At 42.0% G+C, this 20,028-nt stretch overlaps 1 protein-coding gene across 15 annotated transcripts in view; it reads left to right on the forward strand.

The window, feature by feature from the left end:
- Positions 1 to 20,028, forward strand: part of LOC135222896 (intersectin-1-like) — a 553,230-nt gene that overhangs the window by 469,180 nt on the left and 64,022 nt on the right. For all 15 annotated transcript variants that reach the window (XM_064261271.1, XM_064261270.1, XM_064261274.1 and 12 more), the window contains 2 exons: positions 5,947 to 6,090; positions 6,559 to 6,757. In XM_064261271.1, coding sequence (XP_064117341.1) covers positions 5,947 to 6,090; positions 6,559 to 6,757 — 343 coding nt within the window. The remainder of the gene's footprint in view (positions 1 to 5,946; positions 6,091 to 6,558; positions 6,758 to 20,028) is intronic.

The raw sequence follows: 20,028 nt of genomic DNA on the forward strand, positions 1-20,028 counted from the left end.
AATTGGCACAGACAGTATATGTAATAACACAGTGCACTGTTGAAAAAAACTACCAGTACACAGATGGATATTTACAAAATTGTGTTCAGAATATGGATAAATTACATTAACCCCGCCTGTCTTTTGAATGTTCTATGACCGTTAAGTTTGTAATTTTTTTATCCACAGATGAAATTTACAGCATACAGTCATTTCCATATTGTACAAAAGGAACTGTACAATGTACTTTGCAGCATGTTTTAAAAAAAGCCGTTATTGGCAATGCTGTCACACGAAGGTCGGGAGATATACCTACACTTGCAGGCGACTGTATACATATGAAGTAAAATACATTGCACAATACATTACAATAGTATTACTTTGTACATAAATTTCAGTGAAAATAAAAATGAATGAACATTACTGTACAAAAAAAAAAAATAATAATAATGATACTGTGCAGCAGTGAGAGTTTAAGAGTATGTACTGAATGACTTCAGCTGTCTTAGAGCATAGCCTAATACATAGTCTAAAGCCAGATATAAAAAACAAATATATTGCTTGTAAGAGGCCAATTAAGGCTGCCATATGATGAAAGCCCTAAATACAAATTTTCTTAAATACAAATAGGAGTTATTTTATAATTTTGATAAATGTTTTTTTAATAACTAAGAATTTCTCTAATGGCCGATGACCATTTCATCGGATATAGACAATTGTTTCACCAAATTGAAAAATTGTCTAAAAGGTAATGCACGCTGCTCCAAGTTATGATGATTGCCCAGTTACCGCAGATTGTTAAGGAATTTTTAAAGCAATGTTTCTTAACCACAATTGCAGTAGTTTGTACACTGAATGTGTCAAGTTTTGCAGATTGTTCTAATGAAATAGTAGATTGTCTCATTTTTATGCAGAATGTGCAGCTTGAATTGCAAAAAGGTTTAGTGTTACACAAAATGTAAGAATTGTATATAAAATGAGTGTTTTACAGTCTATTGTAAATTTTTTAATCATGTACATTCAGTATTTTTAGAGTTATTGGAGTTCATACTTTTGATAAAAACTGTCTAAAATATCAAATTTGTTGGGTTCATACTCATGTTGGTATGGCAAGAAATTTTCTGAAGTTAATTCAGCTGTTGATTGTAAAGACAAGATTTAAAGGAATTCAAATAATAAATTTTCAGGCATAAATTTAGAAATCAGAATGTGAAGCGAATAAATGATAATGATTAATATGAAGTATTAAAATTTTGAAATATTTAAACTATAGTCTTTCATTGCTTATAGTAATAGTTAATATAATAATCCATTTTTCACCACATGGGAAATGAAATATGTACTATAGTACTAGCTGGTTCATGAATATGCAACACACAATGGGATATCTTCAGAATCATATCGTTTTACAACAAGTTTATATACACATGTATTCAATTAAAAAAGCGTTTAATTGTTCAGGACACATCCAGGCACATAAAACCAAAAGTTCCAAAAACAACAGTTACACTGTGCAAGCTCAGCCAGCCTCCTATTGCTTAATGTAATTATCAGTGCTACTCATTCTACTGTGCCAATATAGATTTGAGGACCAGGGAAGTGGGAAGGGCATTAGAGTTACTGATGATATAGTTGTTATTTTGTAACAAAAGTTTATCACAATTCTATTCATAATCAACCAGCCTGAATTGGTACTTATGAGAGAAGTGGTAGATGAGTCCAAGAAAAAAGACATTGCTGACAGAAGTCCATCAGAAGGAAAGTGGACAGGGTGATGGCAAGGGCAAGTCCAAAAGAAGCACTTCCATGAATAAGATATATTGCGGTGGAAGCAATTCTTATAAGCAGTGAGTTTATATTAGAAAACCCCAAAGACAAATGCCCACTGACACACGGGGCATAGAGGACTGAATTCAGGTTAAAATGCCTTATGTGCCTGATGTCTGATGAAGGAATATAAGGAAGGTGAGATGATGGCTACAACCTCATACCCAAGGTGAACGAACACAAAGCTAGCCATTGTGGCAAGCCACAAGGAAGGTAAATCCATAGTGTTGAATGCGATAGTGCAGGAAGCACTGCCAAGCCTGTTGCCCATTTAAGAGATGGCAGAGAGTACTGTCTGAAAAAGAAGCCAGGGCAAATGAAAAGGCATTAACATCCGCAGCCCTAGTCCTAAGCAAGGACTCCTTGGATGCCAGAGATTAAGTACAAGGTAAAATCTTTAGCCAAAATAAAACATTCTCTACTGGAGGCTGAGCTTGACAATTCATATGCTAGAACAGTTAAGGAGTAGAGAGATAAAGGATACTGTCCATGAAAGGCAGGCTCAAAGAACTCACTTCTTATAGAGGAACAATCTTCTGACTAGTTCGAGACAGCTGACTACCAACCCAGAGACAACAGCAACTCTTTGGATGCCAGCGATCAAGTCCAAGGTAAAATCTTTAGCCAAAATAGAACATTCTCAACTGGAAGCTGAGCTTGACGATTCATATGCTAGAACAGTTAAGGCATAGTGGGATAAAAGGATACTGTCCATCAAGGTAGGCTCAAAGAACTCTCACATCATACGGAGGACCAACCTCCAGACTAGTTGGAGGCAGCGCTTAAAGTTAAAGAAGGGGAACCATTCCAGGTGCCAGAGTGACTCTGACTACCAACCCAGAGGCAACAGCAACTGGAATATGAAACATCATGGACATGTAGGTCAATGACATACTTGAAGCAGCTCAAGGTGATCTAAAAATCTACTTGAAGGGGCCAGAGAATCATAATGTCGCCCAGTAAGGCATTATAGAACCAAGGAAAGCTTGGAAAGCCACTGGAACTCAAGCAACAGATTACTGAGGTAAAAATTCAGAAAACCATTGATCACTTCATTAAAGAAGACTGCCTAGAAAAAGGGTCTGGAGAGGTGAGAATCTTAATGGTTGAGAGAGAATCAGTCATAACTTGAAGAAGTATGCCTGTAGGGATGAGATAGGTTGTTATTCAAAGCCATGACTCCTGCCCAGTTGTTAACAAAGAGATTTGGTAAGAGGGTTGGAGGAAATGGTGACAGTGACAGCACCCATTAAAAGGACTTCACTCATGAAGGCTAAACTAGAAAGCTTGTCAAAACAAAGACCCGTACTGGAGAAAGCTATGAAATCCATGACAAGTCCTGGGAGGTATGGGAGCTATTGTCACTGAAGCCAGAAAATGTATGAGACCTACCAACATTCAACAGGGATTGAGACTCACTAACAGCTACCTTATCAGGCCAAACACAGAGAGTTTGAGTGTCTTGGCCACGTTTGAGCCACCAAGGCTGGCCAGAGAAGACTGCACAGTGGAAGAAAAGTATTAAATAAATCTGTATGCAGGTTGCACATGTCCAAGGAATGAGACCACCTCAAGAAGAAAATTTGTGATAACACTTAATGGTTGCAGGAAAAACATTGTGATTAAAAAATTTGTCATTTTTATGATAATTTGATGCCCTGAAAAATGATGCATAGGAGTTAAATTATTTGTTGTTTTTCTGTGTATAAAGGTACTGTAAACTGAACTTTTAATGAAATTCTTCATGTCTCATAACAATGTTGAAAAAATGCGACTACCTGTCTTTTTCTATTTGATACTGAAGCCATGGTACTATATCTTCTGTGAACTCAAGTAATATTCTCATAGGTTTGTACCTTTAAATGCTAAATACAGAAGATTCTCCTTTATGTTCCCTGTAATTAAAATAAGTTTTTCTTCTAAATTCCTTGTAATAAAGATAAATTTCTCTTCCCTGTTTTGGACCTAATCTCCCAGTGAACCCCAACCTTTCACACCTTACCCCTAATGTGGCTGATAATAATACTACTAAGCACATGTTTATCTTATGCGGCTGCTTCCCATGGCTTACCATATGGTCATGGGCACTTCATTGTAGTATAGGTTCTTCCACATCCGGAAATGTCTACTTTGGATTGGGAAGAGCAAACTACAGCACAGCATGGCAGGGACAGGAGTCAGGGCATGCACCATACTGCAGACTTTTCTGACTGCCTTGCTGAACTTACTGATCAGCAATTTCAGACAGTGTATGCCGTAGTAGCGTTGGTAACCACTGTTTCTGCTTGAATGACCCCTCTGTAAAATACTTGTCCAGGCCTATGAAAAGAACTCTGAAAGAGGGCCTAAGTTAAATCAAGCCTCTCTTTGGTCAGCACATCCAGATCTCTGAAGGAAGGCCTAAGGTAGAGCAAGTATCTCATTGGTCAGATCATCTTAAGGACAACCCACAGGTGGAACTTCTCTTTGGTCAGGTTTTTAGTCTCCTATGCTCATGAATTGGTGTCAGACCTCCTGATGTATTGTCTGCAGGTGGCTCAGGAAAATATGGGTATAGTGTGTCTCACCATCAAAGTTTAAATGACTGATCATTGTATTGTCATGTGTGCTTGTTTTTTCCTCTCTTGCAAGTGCTCTGTAGAGAAAGACACCAAGGGGACAGGATGGTGGTGTGGTGCCTGTGAAAAGCTTAAAGCTGAAAGATGGAAAAGAGAGAAATGCAAGGGCATTTCCTTTCCTTGAATTTCCCATCTTTATTATATTAAAGAATTAGTGGAGATATCACAATAAATGTGAGGAAATATGAGCAGAACATAACAAGCAAAGATTTGAGCTGAATGAGAAAACTCAGTATGGAGCTGAAGTTACAATGTAGTGTGAAGTGTGCTTCCCCTCTCTGCCAACGTATAATCAGAGGAATTTATTTCTGGTGATTAGAAATTAATTTCTCGATATAATGTGGTTCGGATCCCATAATAATCTGTAGGTCCCATTGCTAAGTAACCAATTAGTTCATAGCCACACAAAAATATTTAATCCTTGGGGCCAGCCCTAGGAGAACTGTTAATCAGCATATGTAGTGGTCTGGTTAAACTAAGATATACTTAACATAAGTGAGGAAAAACTGCAAAGTAATGAGTGAGCTGAATACTTGTGGTGAGTGCATAAGTTGTAGCATATGGAAACTGCTGAATAACAAACAATATTCAAAGCATATTACACAAGCAAATACTGCAAGAAAAATCACTGAGAAGAAAATTAGTAATGCGCTGTTCATGGAATCAAGCAAGCAATGCTAACATGATCATCATCAATGACAGTACAGTCAAAAGAACCATCTCAGAAACAAAAGGCAAGACACCAATAAAACCTAGAGAAAAGTAACACATACATTTAAAATATGCAGGAGATTGTGGAGCTTCAGTAAGTAATAGGAATGGGTTTGTGATGAATTTTAGATAAAAGGATACGTATTGCTATAGTAAAGAATAATGATCTTATTGTCATTATTATTACTGTAGAACCCAGCTGCAATCCAATGCTCCAAAGAAAAAAACATCCCAATACCTACAGAAATAGAAATTGGGTAGTACAGTAAAAGAGACATAACAAAAAAAACCAAGTAAAGTAAAGTAGAATAAATAAGATTAACAGAGCATTTGCAATCAGTTTGAACTTGGGAAGTTCCAACGATCCAACTACAGTGCAGGATTAGGAAAATCACCACAGCAGGAGATAAATTTTTGGAAAACTGTAGAACTTCACCTCGCCTATGAAAAGGCTAGAAAGTTAAAATTATCTGCTTATCTAATACTACTTGTTGGATTATATAGTCTCGGAAGATCAGAGTGCAAAAGATGATCAGAAATATGAAAAAATTTACATAGTTTGCACAGTGAGCTTATTGAACAAAGGTGCCATCAACAAACTTGTTTTTGTAAGCCAAACCATATGCTATGTGTATTGTGCATATATAAAATGGAGAGTAATAGGTCAAGAACACTACTTTAAAGTTAACTTTTTGTTAAATTAAATTAGCCTATTGTTAAGACCTCAGGTTTGTAGCTATGAAAAATACAAATTGTCTTAGAAAATTTGTCATCATTTTGTAAATCTGATTAGTATTGTATTTCTTTTCAGGCTAAAAGTAAAAGAGAACTTGTAGCTTTTTTGTTAAGTGATTTCCTATTACTAACAAAGCCAAGCAAGTCGGTAGCATCGTGTTCAACATTAGCTTCATTAGAAAGAGCGCTTGCATCGCTTAACTGTACCATGTACAGAAAGGTATAGTGCACTGATTTACACTCATCACAGTAAACAATATTCATCCATTCAAGGCTGTAAATGTAGGTTTACTTATTAGAACTAAATTAAGAGGCAAAATAGAGAAATTTTGTTTTTTGTTGATGGTACTTTAGTATTTACATTATTTATGTGACTGTGATGAATGTTAAAATGTGATTATTTTTTTATTTCTTGAGATTAGCAGCAGTACAGTATTATCAGATAAGCATTGATGTAGTATTATGGAATGTTTATTTCCCTTTACAATTTATCGTTAAAGCAGTATTATGAAGATACAGCATGATAGTGGTATGAAATTTAGTTCTCTTATTTTGGTTGGGAAAGTCATCAAGTTAACTACATAAAGATAGCAGTACGTAGTATGAAAATGTCAAAATGAATTTTAATCATATGCTCTCAGTCCTTAATTGGCAGTACTACTTCAATATCTTTTCTTGTGTCTTCCAGCCAATGTTTTTAACAGATTTAAAAGTGGAAACTGACAAAGATTCTGAACTATGTTATACCCTCATAAGTTCCACGTGTGGTGAAATTGTTGTGTCAGCTCCCACTGCTAACGAACGGAATAATTGGTTGAAAAAGATAGCCATAGCACAAAAACATATTCAAGATACTGAAAGATCTCTTCTCCAGAGAAAGCAGTCAAGTAAGTATTACCGTTTCTTTGCTGTTTCATTTACTCTAATAGTAATTAGGTTTTACAATGTTCAAAGTCAATACAGTAGCCAAACTCAGATTTTTATTTGAGTTTTCTTACAGATTTAGGATCATAAAGGGATTTTGACGTAGGAAAAATCTATTTCTGGGCAAAGGACCTGTGTTGCCCAGGGAAATAGGTTCTTTTAGCACTTATTTCTAAGGTAAAATATTGCTATAATACCAAAGAAAAGCTAAATTGGAAATGCCAGATTATTCTGGCTCGCTCACCTTTATTATAAGGTGTCGGTATGGTTTCTGGGGCGAGTGAAACCACTACCACAGGTCCTTTTCCATTTAGTCTCTTCCTTCTTCAAAAACCTCAACAAGAGAGGAGCCAACCTAAGGCTCACTACCTGCTACCGCTACGGCTAGCGCCTCTGACGTCATTCCTGCAGATAGCACCCAAGCTTGGCCAGACAGGGGGGGAAAGGTAAGGGTGGGATTTCACTGGGCGACACAGGTCCTTTGCCCAGAAATAGATTTTTCCTTCGTCAAAATCCCTTCTCTGGGCTCAGCCTGTGTCACTCCGTGAAATAGTACCAGAGAATAGCACCAAGCTTGGGAAGAGGCAGTACATAAATAGCTACAAAAGGATAATCAAAAACAATTAAGGTTAGTTGCTGTAATCTAAATTAAGTTACAAACAGGTAACATAATGGCAATACAACCTTAATACTAGACAAAAAAGCAAATCATCACAGTAAGTATACATTAAGATGAAAGGCAGTTATGAAATAATCAATATGTACAATATATTACATCCAAGGACCAGTACGACTGTGACGTAACTGGGCTAGGGCAAGAATACTAGTGAGGCCGGTAGGAAGGAGAAGGCAAAGGAGAGACATAAGCTGAACTACTTACTACCAACCCCAGCAGTGTCAGAGGAAACTGTGTTTCCCGCTGCCACTGCTGGAAATTTAAGGGCTTCTAAGGACTTAAGATAATGGCGTTTGAATACTGTCGGAGACTTCCAGCCTGTGTAATTCTTCAGATCTTCAAATGTCATATGTTGGAAAAAATTAATTGAGGTAGCTCTTGCCCTAATATCATGTACCCGTGGGAAGGACTGCAGTTTGGCCTGTTTAATAAAATATAAAATTTGTTGCCTTATTCCTTTTAGGGAAATAGTGCCACCTTTTTCTCTAATGAACAGAGGGCCAGAAGATATCAGGGCAGTCCTGTCTAAATATACTTTCAATGAAGTGACTGGACATAGGATGGGTCCTGTGGAAGCGGAACAATCTTCCAGGAGGCCCACCTATCTAATGGATCCTCATTTTTTGCAAGAAATTGGCGATCTGGAGAAAGTAACACTTCAACTGAAGGGAGAAACTCTACATGACCTGGGTTTCTAGATAAAGCCGACAGTTCAGATATTCTGGCTCTTGAGGCCAAACTTATGAGGAACAGTGTTTTCCTCAGGAGGGGTAGATAGTCACACGAGTTACTATTAGTGTCCGAGGCTAATTTAAGAACATCATTTAAGAACCATGACACAGACTTGGGCCTCTCAGTAGGTCTGAGTCTGGCACAAGCTCTGGGGATAGATGTAAAGTATGAATCTGTTAAATCTATCTTGAATCCGAATTGGAAAATCTTTTTAAGATGTGATTTGTTAGTAGTAATGGTACTAGCTGCCAAACCTTTTTCAAATAATGATCTGAAAAAGGATATTGCAAGATTCGTGGTCATGGTTTGTGCATTAGAGTCCCTCAGGAATACAGCCAGTTTTTTAACTGTTGAATCGTATTGACGCAAGGTTGATTCACGTTTATCAGATTCTAAGAACATGATGTTCTGAGGATTGATATCAGCATCCCTCTGTGCTGCAAACTTCATGAAGTCCATAAAGTTAGGGCTTTCTGAATTCCTGAGGAAGCGAACACAGTCCGCGTTTGCACTAGCTGTGATAGTCTGGGGTTGGGAATCCGTTGAGGGCGGAGCCCCAACTCCAGCAGAAGAGGGAACCAATTGCTCTTGGGCCAATTGGGGGCTATCAGAGCAATGTGACCCTTGAACGTCCTGAGTTTGTTCAGGACTTTCAGGAGGAGATTCACCGGAGGAAAGAGATAAATCTTTTTCCACTGATTCCAATCTATAGCCAACTCGTCCGTGGCATAAGCCAGAGGGTCCAGGTTGGGGGCCACATAACAAGGGAGTTTGTGGTTCGACTCGGTGGCGAAGAGATCTACTTGAAGCCCCGGTAGTAGCTGACAGACCCAACTGAATGACTCTTTGTCCAGGGACCATTCGGACTCCAGTGGGACCGAACGTGATAGCGCATCCGCCACCACGTTCCTTACTCCCGCTAGGTGAGTGGCCGATAGGTGCCACTTGTTCTTGTCTGCTAGTGAAAAGATGGCTATCATGACATGGTTCACATGGCTTGACTTGGAACCTCCCCTGTTGATGCAGTGTACTACCACTGCACTGCCGAGCACCAGCTTGATGTGAGATTTCTTGGCTGGGCGAAGTTTTTCCAGGGTGAGGAACACTGCCATAGCTTCTAGTACATTGATATGAAGCTGGCGGAATTGAAGGGACCATGTTCCCTGTACTTTTTTGTACTGTGAGTACCCTCCCCAACCGGTTAGTGATGCATCTGTGTGGATCACTAAGGCCGGCGGAGGGAATTGTAGTGGAATTGTCTTTGACAAATTCTTGACTTCTGTCCAGGGACGGAGACGCCTCCGTAAGATCGCCGGGATCGGAGCTAGCCTGTCCCGGGATCTCTTGTTCGCTTTTGAACGCCAAACTCGGTTTATATCTTTTAGTTTGGCTTTCAACAGGACGTCCGTCACTGAAGCGAATTGGAGAGAACCTAAGATCCTTTCTTGGTTCCTCCGGGACGTCTGTTTGCACTTGAGAAATTGTCTGGTTGCCTTGGCTATTTCTCTCCTTTTCAACGATGGGATTGATAGAGTATGCGAATCCAAATCCCATTCAATTCCCAGCCACTGGAAACGGGACGCCGGTGTTAGCCGGGACTTTGTCCTGTTTATCTGGAATCCTAGATATTCCAGAAAGCGGATGACCGTTGCGGTGGCTTTGCGGCAAGCTTCGATGCTTGTGGCCCAAAGAGCCAATCGTCCAGATAGGCTACTACCATGATTCCCTGAGATATTAGTTCCTGGACCACTGTTTCCGCCAACTTTGTAAATATCCTAGGGGCTATGTTGCGCCCGAAATGGCGATTCCTTACCTTGAAGGAGTAGGCCTTGGTTTTCCTAATTTTGAAACCCTAGGACTGGGCGGAAGTGTCTTGCTATCGGGACATGATAGTAGGCATCTGTAAGATCTATAGAGGTGGTGACGGCCCCACGGGGAAGTAAGGTCCGCACCTGCGAAATGGTCAGCATCCTGAACTTGTCGCAGTGAATGAATAAGTTTAGACGGGACAAGTCTAAGATTATTCTTCGTTTGTCTGAGTCTTTCTTTGGCACGCTGAACAAGCGACCTTGAAATTTTAAATGTTTGACTCTTGACACTACTCCTTTTTGAAGGAGATCTCGGGAATACTTTATCAATTCCGCTGTTAGTTCCTGGTAAAAGGTGTTGGGTGGGGGTGGACCTTGGATCCAACTCCAGCCCAGACCTTTGGACACAATACTTTGGGCCCAATTGCTGAACCTCCAACGTTGACGAAAGAGGTACAGCCTTCCTCCTACCTGGAGGTTCTCTTTGGGTTGCTGAGGGGCGACCTCCTCGCCCTCCGCGTGAACCCCTGCCCTTGCTGGCAGCCCTTCCACCGCCTCGCTGACGAAAGGCGCCTCTAGCCCTGCTACCCCTGCCGAACCTATTGAAAGCCTGAAACGCTTGATTTTCAAACGTCGGGTTGAAGGCCGGGGAGACCGCAAAAGAGGTTGAAGCCTGCGGCTGTTGTGGCTGTGTCAACAGCACGAACCGCTGTTGTGGTTGGGTCTTAGAGGTTGACGGTTGGGGAACCGGAACTGCCTGGACCAAAGTTTGTTGTTGAGGAGCCTGGAAGGGCTGAAATTTCTTAGGCTTTTTCTTGGATCTGGGGTTCGATGTGAAAGACTCCGGTTTCCTTTTGGAGACCAGTCCCCACCGAACTCTTAAACTTTGGTTAAACCTTGCAGCCTCATGTTGTACCTCGTTCACTGCTGAGGTCGGAAAGAGGTCAGGGCCCCATATTGAAGAGGCCAGGAGCTTGTTGGGTTCATGCCGGATTGTGGATTCCGACAGTACATGCTTCCTACAATTCCTCCTAGCCACAACAAAATCATACAAGTCACATTGCATCATCGACAATAGTGACTTAGCGATGATCCTGAACAACGGCTCCTTTGCATAGATAAGAGCCACTGCTTCTGTCATGACTAGTGAGTTGAGGGATTTCCCAAGTCGCGTCCTGGCATCGAATTCTGTCTGGATGAGCCCATCAGACAGCCTGGGTAGTCTCTCACTAAACAGCGAGATGGCACAGTCCGGTTTTAGTTTCCCAACCGAGATGTAGCTGGGAGATCTACCCAGAGGTCATCTGTTCCGGGGAGTAGGAGAGAGGTCGGTTCTGTCTCCTGGAGCTGTGGCATAGGCTCATCTCTCATTGCTGCTTGCAGAGTGAGTTCTGCCACTTTAGATGTGAACGGGATGGGAGTCTCCTCGTCCACAGTGAAGATCGTGAAGGGACTTCTGAATGCCGTAACCTTAGTGTTTACACACTGCCATTCTTCCAGGTTACGGATCCAAGCTTGTTGTGCTTGGTCCTGAGAGAGGATAACTGTCTCTTTTGGGACCTTATCTTCTCTTATCAAAGCAGATTCCGTGAGGCAGACATAGCCTATGAAAGGGGCTTGCAACCCTTCCGGGTAGAACTCGAAGTCCTCAATCCTTCGAGCCCCGCAGCCCTCAATCGTAAGCATTCCGTTCAGGAAAGGTGCATAGGAAGCCATTCTCCATGGGTTACTCGGGTGAAAGGGAGGGAGAGTGGAAGAGTCCGGCATTAGCGAGCCTTGGGCTGCTTGACCAGCTTGCTGAAGCCCTGACACTACGCCTTGCTGGAGACCTGCAACAATATTCTCCTGCGTCACCAGCCTCTCCGAGATGGCTTGGATGGACTGTCCCGAAGCATCTAGAGAGGTGGATATGTGGGCAAGTATCTCCTGAAACTTGGTTTGCACCAAATTTCTGACCATGTTGCCCATTTGTTGCATTATATTGGAGGTAAAGGCCTCCTGGTCAAAGAAGGAGGGCTCTGCCTTCTCCTTGGGTACCTTGGATCTCACTCCTTTGGAGGTGGATGCCACAGGGTCAGCGGAGGAAGAGTGAGCTCTTTCCTTAGAAGACTTAGTCTTCGACCCTTTGGAGAGAGACTCGTGCTTAACCTTGTCCGCTCCGGGATGGTGAGCTGGGGCTTTACGGACTTGGCTGGTACCTGGCTTCCTTAGTAGGGGCTTTGGCAGCGATTTAGAGTCACGCTTGCCCTTGACTTTAGGGATCGCCAAAGTAGATTTCGATCGGACCGACAGAAATCCCTCGGAGAATCCCTGGAAGGAGATAGAAGAAGAAGGAGAAGAAGCTCTAGATGTGCTCAAGGGGAGGCCTTGAGCACCTACAAAACCTGCCTCACTAGTAGTCTTACCGTTGCCCATGCCGTCCACCGTCATGGGCTCAAGGTCGAGATCCAGTGCCGCGACTTCTTCTGCAACCTCCTGCGCTGACGTCTCCTCTGGGGGCTGGGATACAGCTTCTTGGATCGAAGCGATCAGGAGAGCTGCCACTTTGGGGTCCACGTAGCCAGTGCTCTTCCCACCTGGGAAGATAAGAGTGGCCATCTCTTGTGATAAGATGTAAGGCTGGGCCTTGGCTACGTTCCATCTGAATCCACCCACCCATACCTTGAGGGTGGAAAGAGCAGCGTCCCGGACTGACTGAGCTCCTGTAAGAGAAGGGTTAGTGTTAAAACTTAAAATTAACTCGTATTACATTGTAACTTAGGTAACTTAAAAGGCATATCAATGACATATACGTATTACATTGGTCCACATTGTATTATCATGTATACCCCAGAGAGTCACCTACCTCAGAGGAGACTCGTTCCATGAGATCGTAGCAGGTGACACAGTTCTTGTGGTGCCACACTACTGACCCGTCGAGGTGGACTGCGCAGGTGGCGTGGGTCTGGCAGACATCATGCCCACAGGGATCTTGGAGGACAGCGTTGCAGCCGGTCTCCATACAATGGGTGGCCTGTAAATGGAATGATACATGAGTACCATTGATAACCTTCTGGACTATGTCCGTGGTTGATATGCCATAACACCGGAGTGTTCCGGTGTTGTAGAAATTATTTTCCCGTCTCGGCCTTCTCTTTGCCATGTACCATGCCGAAGAGTCCGGTAGAGCTAGTAGTAAGTAGCTAACAGTGTTTCTGGTGGCACTGGAGAACAGAAAATGGCTGAATTCAGGGTAACTACTACTGCCATACGCCGGAGAAAGGATTAGTCCAAGCAGGTACCGGGTGTTGAGACAGAAGAGATCGGGTAAGGTGGCGGAGCTTGGTAACTCCGCCGTAAAAACTTAATCTAAAAGGAGGGAGTAACTCCCGGAGAAGCACGGTGTCTCCGTAAACTTAAACTAAAGCAGATATTTTTAAAATTAAAGATATACATGCAATATATAATAACCCCGTTATGAGGCCGGAGCCTCCAGGCAGTCACCATCCTCCTGTGCCTGCCGGAGTGGGTAGGAGGGGGTGACTTAAGACAGGGGTATAGACCCAGAGAGCCGAGGAGAGCCGAGCTCCCCCGAGCCTGGTGGCCGGCCGAGGCTAGGGCGAGCAGAGCTTCCCCCCCCACTCTGGGGTGAGAGCGGCAGGGTAGAGCACCCGCACACTGAGAGTCCCCGTCGGGACCTCCCTCCATCCCCCGAAGGGGTACTCGGATCGGCTGCCAGCAACAGAGTGAGCGAGACATCACCCCACCTAGGTGGGGGATATGGAGGGATGGGGAGGAGTACGGGAGCGTGGTGGCTACTACGCAGTCCCCTGGACCTCTCACGGCCGGGTGTGAACACACCCGCGGTGAAGAAGGCCAGGTGGAAAGAAGGCCTATAGGCCAACCAGAGCCGTCTCACAGACATGGAAATAAATCAATAATCTAAAATACACGGGGGGAAAGGAAACAAAATGAGGCAGAGAGAAAGAGAGACGTCCTGGAGGAACTAGGCTGAACCAACCGGGAGGGGTGGTCAAGACCTGGTAACTCCGAGCAGCTGGCCTAGTGTCGTGATGAATAAACGCGGGACAGGCGGCCAGGGTGGGCGAGGACTGAGAAGAGGACCAGGGTCCATACAGAGGAGCCTAACAAGGTATCCTAACCAACAAGGAACATGCATGTATGAAAACTGAGTCAGTAGGGCGCCGATAGGCTATGAAGTAAGAACGCGTGCTCAGATAAAATCCCCCGTGTAGAAACTAAAACGTCAACAAATGCATCATAGGTAAGAATAAAAAGATACTGCTAGGTAATAATCGAGCCCACACGGTATAGGAGACCGCATGGGACACGAAACGAGGTAACACAAAGGAGCGAGTCGCTGTGGTGGCGTGGGGCCGGTGCCGCATGGGTCGCCGACTCATAAAAACCTAAATAAATCGGTTAAACGTGCCAAGGGCAGCCCCTAAATAGTGTCAACTATTAATAGCAGTACTTAACTTGGATGCAGTAACAGCTTGACGTTCCCTGATGGTAAAATAAGGGTTCCAAAGCGAGAACACAGTACAGCAAAGAAAAACGCATGTCCAGCGTGATCATGCTATCAAAGGAATGACGTCAGAGGCGCTAGCCGTAGCGGTAGTGGGTAGTGAGCCTTAGGTCGGCTCCTCTCTAGTTGAGGTTTTTGAAGAAGGAAGAGACTAAATGGAAAAGGACCTGTGGTAGTGGTTTCACTCGCCCCAGAAACCATACCGACACCTTATAATAAAGGTGAGCGAGCCAGAATAATCTGGCATTTCCAATTTAGCTTTTCTCTGATATTATAGCAATATTTTACCTTAGAAATAAGTGCTAAAGGAACCTATTTCACGGAGTGACACAGGCTGAGCCCAGAAATGATGTTTTTCCTCTGTGTAATCATGGATAAAAATAATTAGTATTTTTATAAATTTTCAGCATTAGACTATACAGAACTAATTTCATGAAATGTCTTTGTAGAATTAATTTTATAAAATTACTTTTTTTTATATATATAATGGCATACTTTCACATATATAAATTTGGCTAGTTTTTAACTAAAAGTAGAAATATTCATGAGAAATTTTTTATGAATAAAAGAATGATGGCCAAAAACCAAGAAATTTAAATCTTAAAAATTTACCAGTTGTTCTCTTTGCATCAAATATAACAAATGGTGACACCCAAGATGCTCAGGATTGCAAAGTGTACAAGGATTGGAAATTTTTTCATGTTCAAGGTCAATAAGAAAAGTCTATGAGGAAGGGAGGGAGGTGAAGCACCAAGTTGTGGGGAGGCTAATATTAGAAAATATCTATTACCTTAAAAACACAATGGACTGTATTGATAAGGCAGTAAGAAAAGGCATGGCAACAACCAGGGTGAAGTAGAGAGAACTTTCTAAATACATGGAAAATAAAAGTATCCCATTAGTGAACAGCAAAAATATATGATCCATGTATAAGGCCTGTACTCTAGTACTATGTGCAGGAGAGAAAAATATGTTGCTACAGAATGCTGGAATTCCTGTTGAGTACCGGGAATATCATACCAATGAAGACATAGTGAATAAATGTGGTATAGAGATGCTGGAATATAGACTGAAATACCGTAGTCTGGATATGTGAGAAGAGATGATGACCAGTTAGTTAGAAAAGTAGTAGATTTTGAAGTACTGGCATAAGATCAATAGGAAACCCAACAAATCATGAAAAATGGGATACAGATCAAGACCCAGACTAGATAGGAATTCAAGCAGAAAGTGCATAAGACAGAAGCCAGTCTTTTGTTGTTGTATAAACAGTTATTTGCTTCACAAACCCATCATTCATATATAGCCTGAAAGGTAGTTGGAGTGGGAGGTTTTATGTTCTTGAAAATCATAAACTGATGAATTGTACCTGCATCATCTGTCTAGTGCTCTTTAAAGCTATGGCAAGATCATGATTTAAGGCTTTAGTTTATTGAAGGTCTCTAAAGATTGAGGAAGCTCATATGTGTGTACATTGTTTTTGTCTAGAGAAGGTTATGCATACCAAAAACAGCAGTAAGGCAGTCCCTGGTTGTCAGTGGGGGTTCTGTTTTCGGCAGGGTTGCTGATAAGCGAAAGCCACCATTAACTGAAATTCAGCAAGCTTTTAGCACACAGTTTCAGTTAATGGCACTGATAACTGGTTAATAGCACCTCTATTAGGTATGTTATGGCACCATGATAACTGAAAATCAACCTATTGCATCATAAATCATCAATTTTGTGGCACTAGACAAGCACCATAAAACCGGATCATCATTAACCAAGTCCGCTGATAACCAGGGCTGCCTGTAGATGGTGATACTCCAGATTTTCTAGATCTGTCAGGGTGCTGTTAGGAAGAGAAGACAAAGTTAGGAGGAACATGAAGAATCTTGTCAATCTTCCTTTGAACATAAAACTTGCCCCCAAGCTAGTAATAGATCTGCATGGTCTGCTGTGGGCTTTTGCTGCCTCTGAAGAAAAAGTATCTGCTTTAGAGTCTTTGCTGGATAGCGTCTTTTCATAACCCAGAATAATTCCCAGATCGTTTATTAGAAGGGACAGACAAAAAAAAATTCTATTGTTAGAGAGGCGCTATTAAAAATTATTAATCGTGTGTTCTGTTGCCAGCCAAGATACAGCTCTGATTGAAAGAGCAGAATGCTATAGGCCAAGAGCCTCAATAAGGAAAGAAGCCCAGTACAAAAAAGGAAGTTGAGAGGTAAAAAAGAAATTAAGAAGGACAAATAACACAGAAAAACAAATAAGTAAAATAAAATAAAGAACAAATAAGATGAAACCCATATCAGCCTCCTCAACAAAAATGCATTTACACCAATTTGGCTTCCCTACAACAATTCAACTAGTACTGGATTTGGAAGATCATTCCATAAATGGGTCATAACAGGAATAAAACTTATTAGCTGCATATCTATTCTAAAGTATGAATGGTATTATCTGGGAAACCCTAATTATTATTATTACATATTGTTATTAAAGGTTTTATTAAAAATATGGCTGTTTCAGCTGCATTTATTTTGTACAGAAGTTTCTCTATTCTTCTTATTAATGACCTTTCCTCTGTACTCAAATTGGCTATTAAAATGCCAAATGGGTGGATTCGTGTGAAAAACTTGGTACAGTAGTGCCTCAGGTTAGGAAATTAATCCGTTCCGAAGCGGCCTTTGTAACCTGATTTTTTTGTATCTAGAACTATATTTCTGGGCTCAGCCATGTCGCTTTTTACATGTAAATTGCCAAATTCACTCCAAGCCCTACAAAAACACCACAGTAAATTTTATTATAAAGCTAAATTGACTAATAAACAATGAAATATAACAATTTGAACCATTCAATACCTAACATAACCATGACTGTACCTGTAAATAAAGTGTATTAGTGTACAGGGTACGAGAAATACTGTATGTACATGTACGTTACGTATGCAGTAAAATGTGGAACCTTACCTTTCGAGTGAGGCGATGTCCAAAAGTGACGACAGAGGAGGAGGACAAATGGCAGAAAACATGAACACTTAACTTTACGAAACATTAAAAAATGGCAGAAAACATTAATACTAAACTTTACGAAACACATTAACAAATGGCAGAAAACATTAACACTTCTTGATTATCTCCATCTTCATCTCCATAGAAAGCATCCTCTTCTTTCTGTGAACTTCAGCAACATTCTTGGGACCAATGGCTAATAACGTAAGTAATTAAGTTCACACACAACACTATAAAGTAACTTACGGTACAACGAATGCGAAATCACTAACACGAATTTACGTTAACAAACGAAATACGTATATGTGATTGAATGAATTCCAGGTGTTTATAATAACGCTGCCGCAAAAAATGGTCAAGGAACGCCTTTACATAGAGGCATGATGTGACAGATGCTGACCAATAGGAGAGCAGGATCTTACGGTAGTGACTAGCATCAGGAACCAATGGGAGAGCGGGAGGATGGTGGTGAGTCTACTTAGTTGGCGGTGCTTGAGTTTTAAAATTGTTCTCGGCATCCCCGGCGAATCTCGGACTTTACCCTTTCGCAACCTGGATTATTTTTGTATACAGAAGCAAAAAAATCTTCGTCTTTGCTTTCGTAACCTGGATTTTTCGTACGTAGGGACTTTTGTATGTAGAGGTTCCATTGTATTTGTGAAATTTAATATATCATACATAATGCAGTATAAATTGGATCTCAAGCATAATTGACAGAGGGTACTAAATGACTCATACTGGATTCTGCTTGCTCAGGGGCATCTGCTCTCTCTCTCTCTCTCTCTCTCTCTCTCTCTCTCTCTCTCTCTCTCTCTCTCTCTCTCTCTCTCTCTCTCTCTCTCTCCCCTTGCAACATTTCGTCCTTAGACCCAGAAAGGCATCGTCAGGCAGGTGTTGTGGGACTGAAATTCTTGTGGGAGTCCTACGGTATATATAGTCTGTTGCACACCATGGGGTCCTTAGCAACAAGTTCTGATTGCCTAACTGGATCAGCTGCTGATCCCATGTTGGCGGATGCCTCAAGATCAGAGGTCGGTCCTATGCGGACACCACAGAAGTTGCTCAGATCATTGTAAGGGAAGGATGCCTCTTCCTGCAGGATTCTGAATGGTTGGAGAAGGTGGTTGCATGATGTCACTGCTTGCCGAATTGTCATTGGCTGGTTGCTGTTGTGTGATGTTAAGCCTGGTGTAGTCTGGTGTTTCTTGATCTGGGGTTTCTTGTTTGGCGGTCACATCTGGTGTGGTATTATTTAGTACCTAATATGCACCATGTCATCTTGGTTTGGGCTTCTCTGTATACTAGTAGGGAGTAGGAAGGCCTCTTGAGTAGTATTCAAAGAGGGCTTCTTGTCAAGGACGAGGATGGCTTCCAGCAAGCATAGTCTTCTTGTATCTGGGGCATAGTAGTCATACCAATACAGGCAGTCTCCGGTCATCGACAGGGGTTCCGTTTTCAGCAGGGATAATGGTGCAGATAAACAGTTAATGGTGCCTCTGTTAGGCATGTTATGGCATCATAACTATTATCAGCACCTTATGGCATGGATAACAAACTCTGCCTGTTATGGAGCCATAAATCACCAATTTTATAGCACTAGACAAGCGGCATAAAACAGGATTGCCATTAACCGAGTCCACTGATAGCCGGGGGACTGCCTGTACACATATGTTCTGGGACATCTGCAGATAGGGCATTGATATGGGTTTGGTATACTACACTGGAATACTTCAGGGGGCCTCCTGCTAGGGAGGGATAGTGTTGTTCCATATTATCAAGTCCCAACGAGTTCTTCACCCAGATCCAGCACCCAGCACCCCTGGAAATATGCCCGCCATACTGACGACATCTTCGTTCAAGGAAACGCCAAGGATGAGGTTGAAGCCTTTCATCACATGTTCCAGCAGTGCAGCGTGCTAAATTATACAATAGAATTCAGCACCGACGACAGGTTCCCCTTTTTTTATGTACTTGTCTCAAAGACAGAAGACAGCCTGAGGACTTCTGTCTTCATGAAGAAAACTAATTTAGGAATGTGCCTCAGTGGCGAAAGCAAGAGCCCTGCGAGATTCAAGACCACCACAGTCAAGGCTTACGTACAACAGGCCTTGTCCCACTGCTCCACCTGGCAGGACATGCATCAAGAATTAGAGAGAGCTTCCCAAGTATGTACGTACTTGTAAACAACGGGTACTCTAATAAGTTCATTAACCATGAGATCAAGAAAGCTCTTGAGAAATGGTACACGTAATAATGAAGACTGAAGAAGAAAAAGACACCATCACCTTACACTATAAGGCCTTTATGTCCTGTGCTCAAAGTACTAAGAGGAGAGAACACCATTAAGAAGATCGTGATGGAAAATATCACTCCCACTGAGCAAAGAAAATCCATAGAGTTTGTCGTATATTATAAGAATAAAAGAACTTGAGACTTGATAATACGGAACAACCCCCCACCCCCACCCACCACACGAGACTCCCTGAAGCATTCCAGTGTC

The sequence above is a fragment of the Macrobrachium nipponense genome, chromosome 8 (assembly GCF_015104395.2).
Source record: "Macrobrachium nipponense isolate FS-2020 chromosome 8, ASM1510439v2, whole genome shotgun sequence".
NCBI lineage: Eukaryota > Metazoa > Arthropoda > Malacostraca > Decapoda > Palaemonidae > Macrobrachium > Macrobrachium nipponense.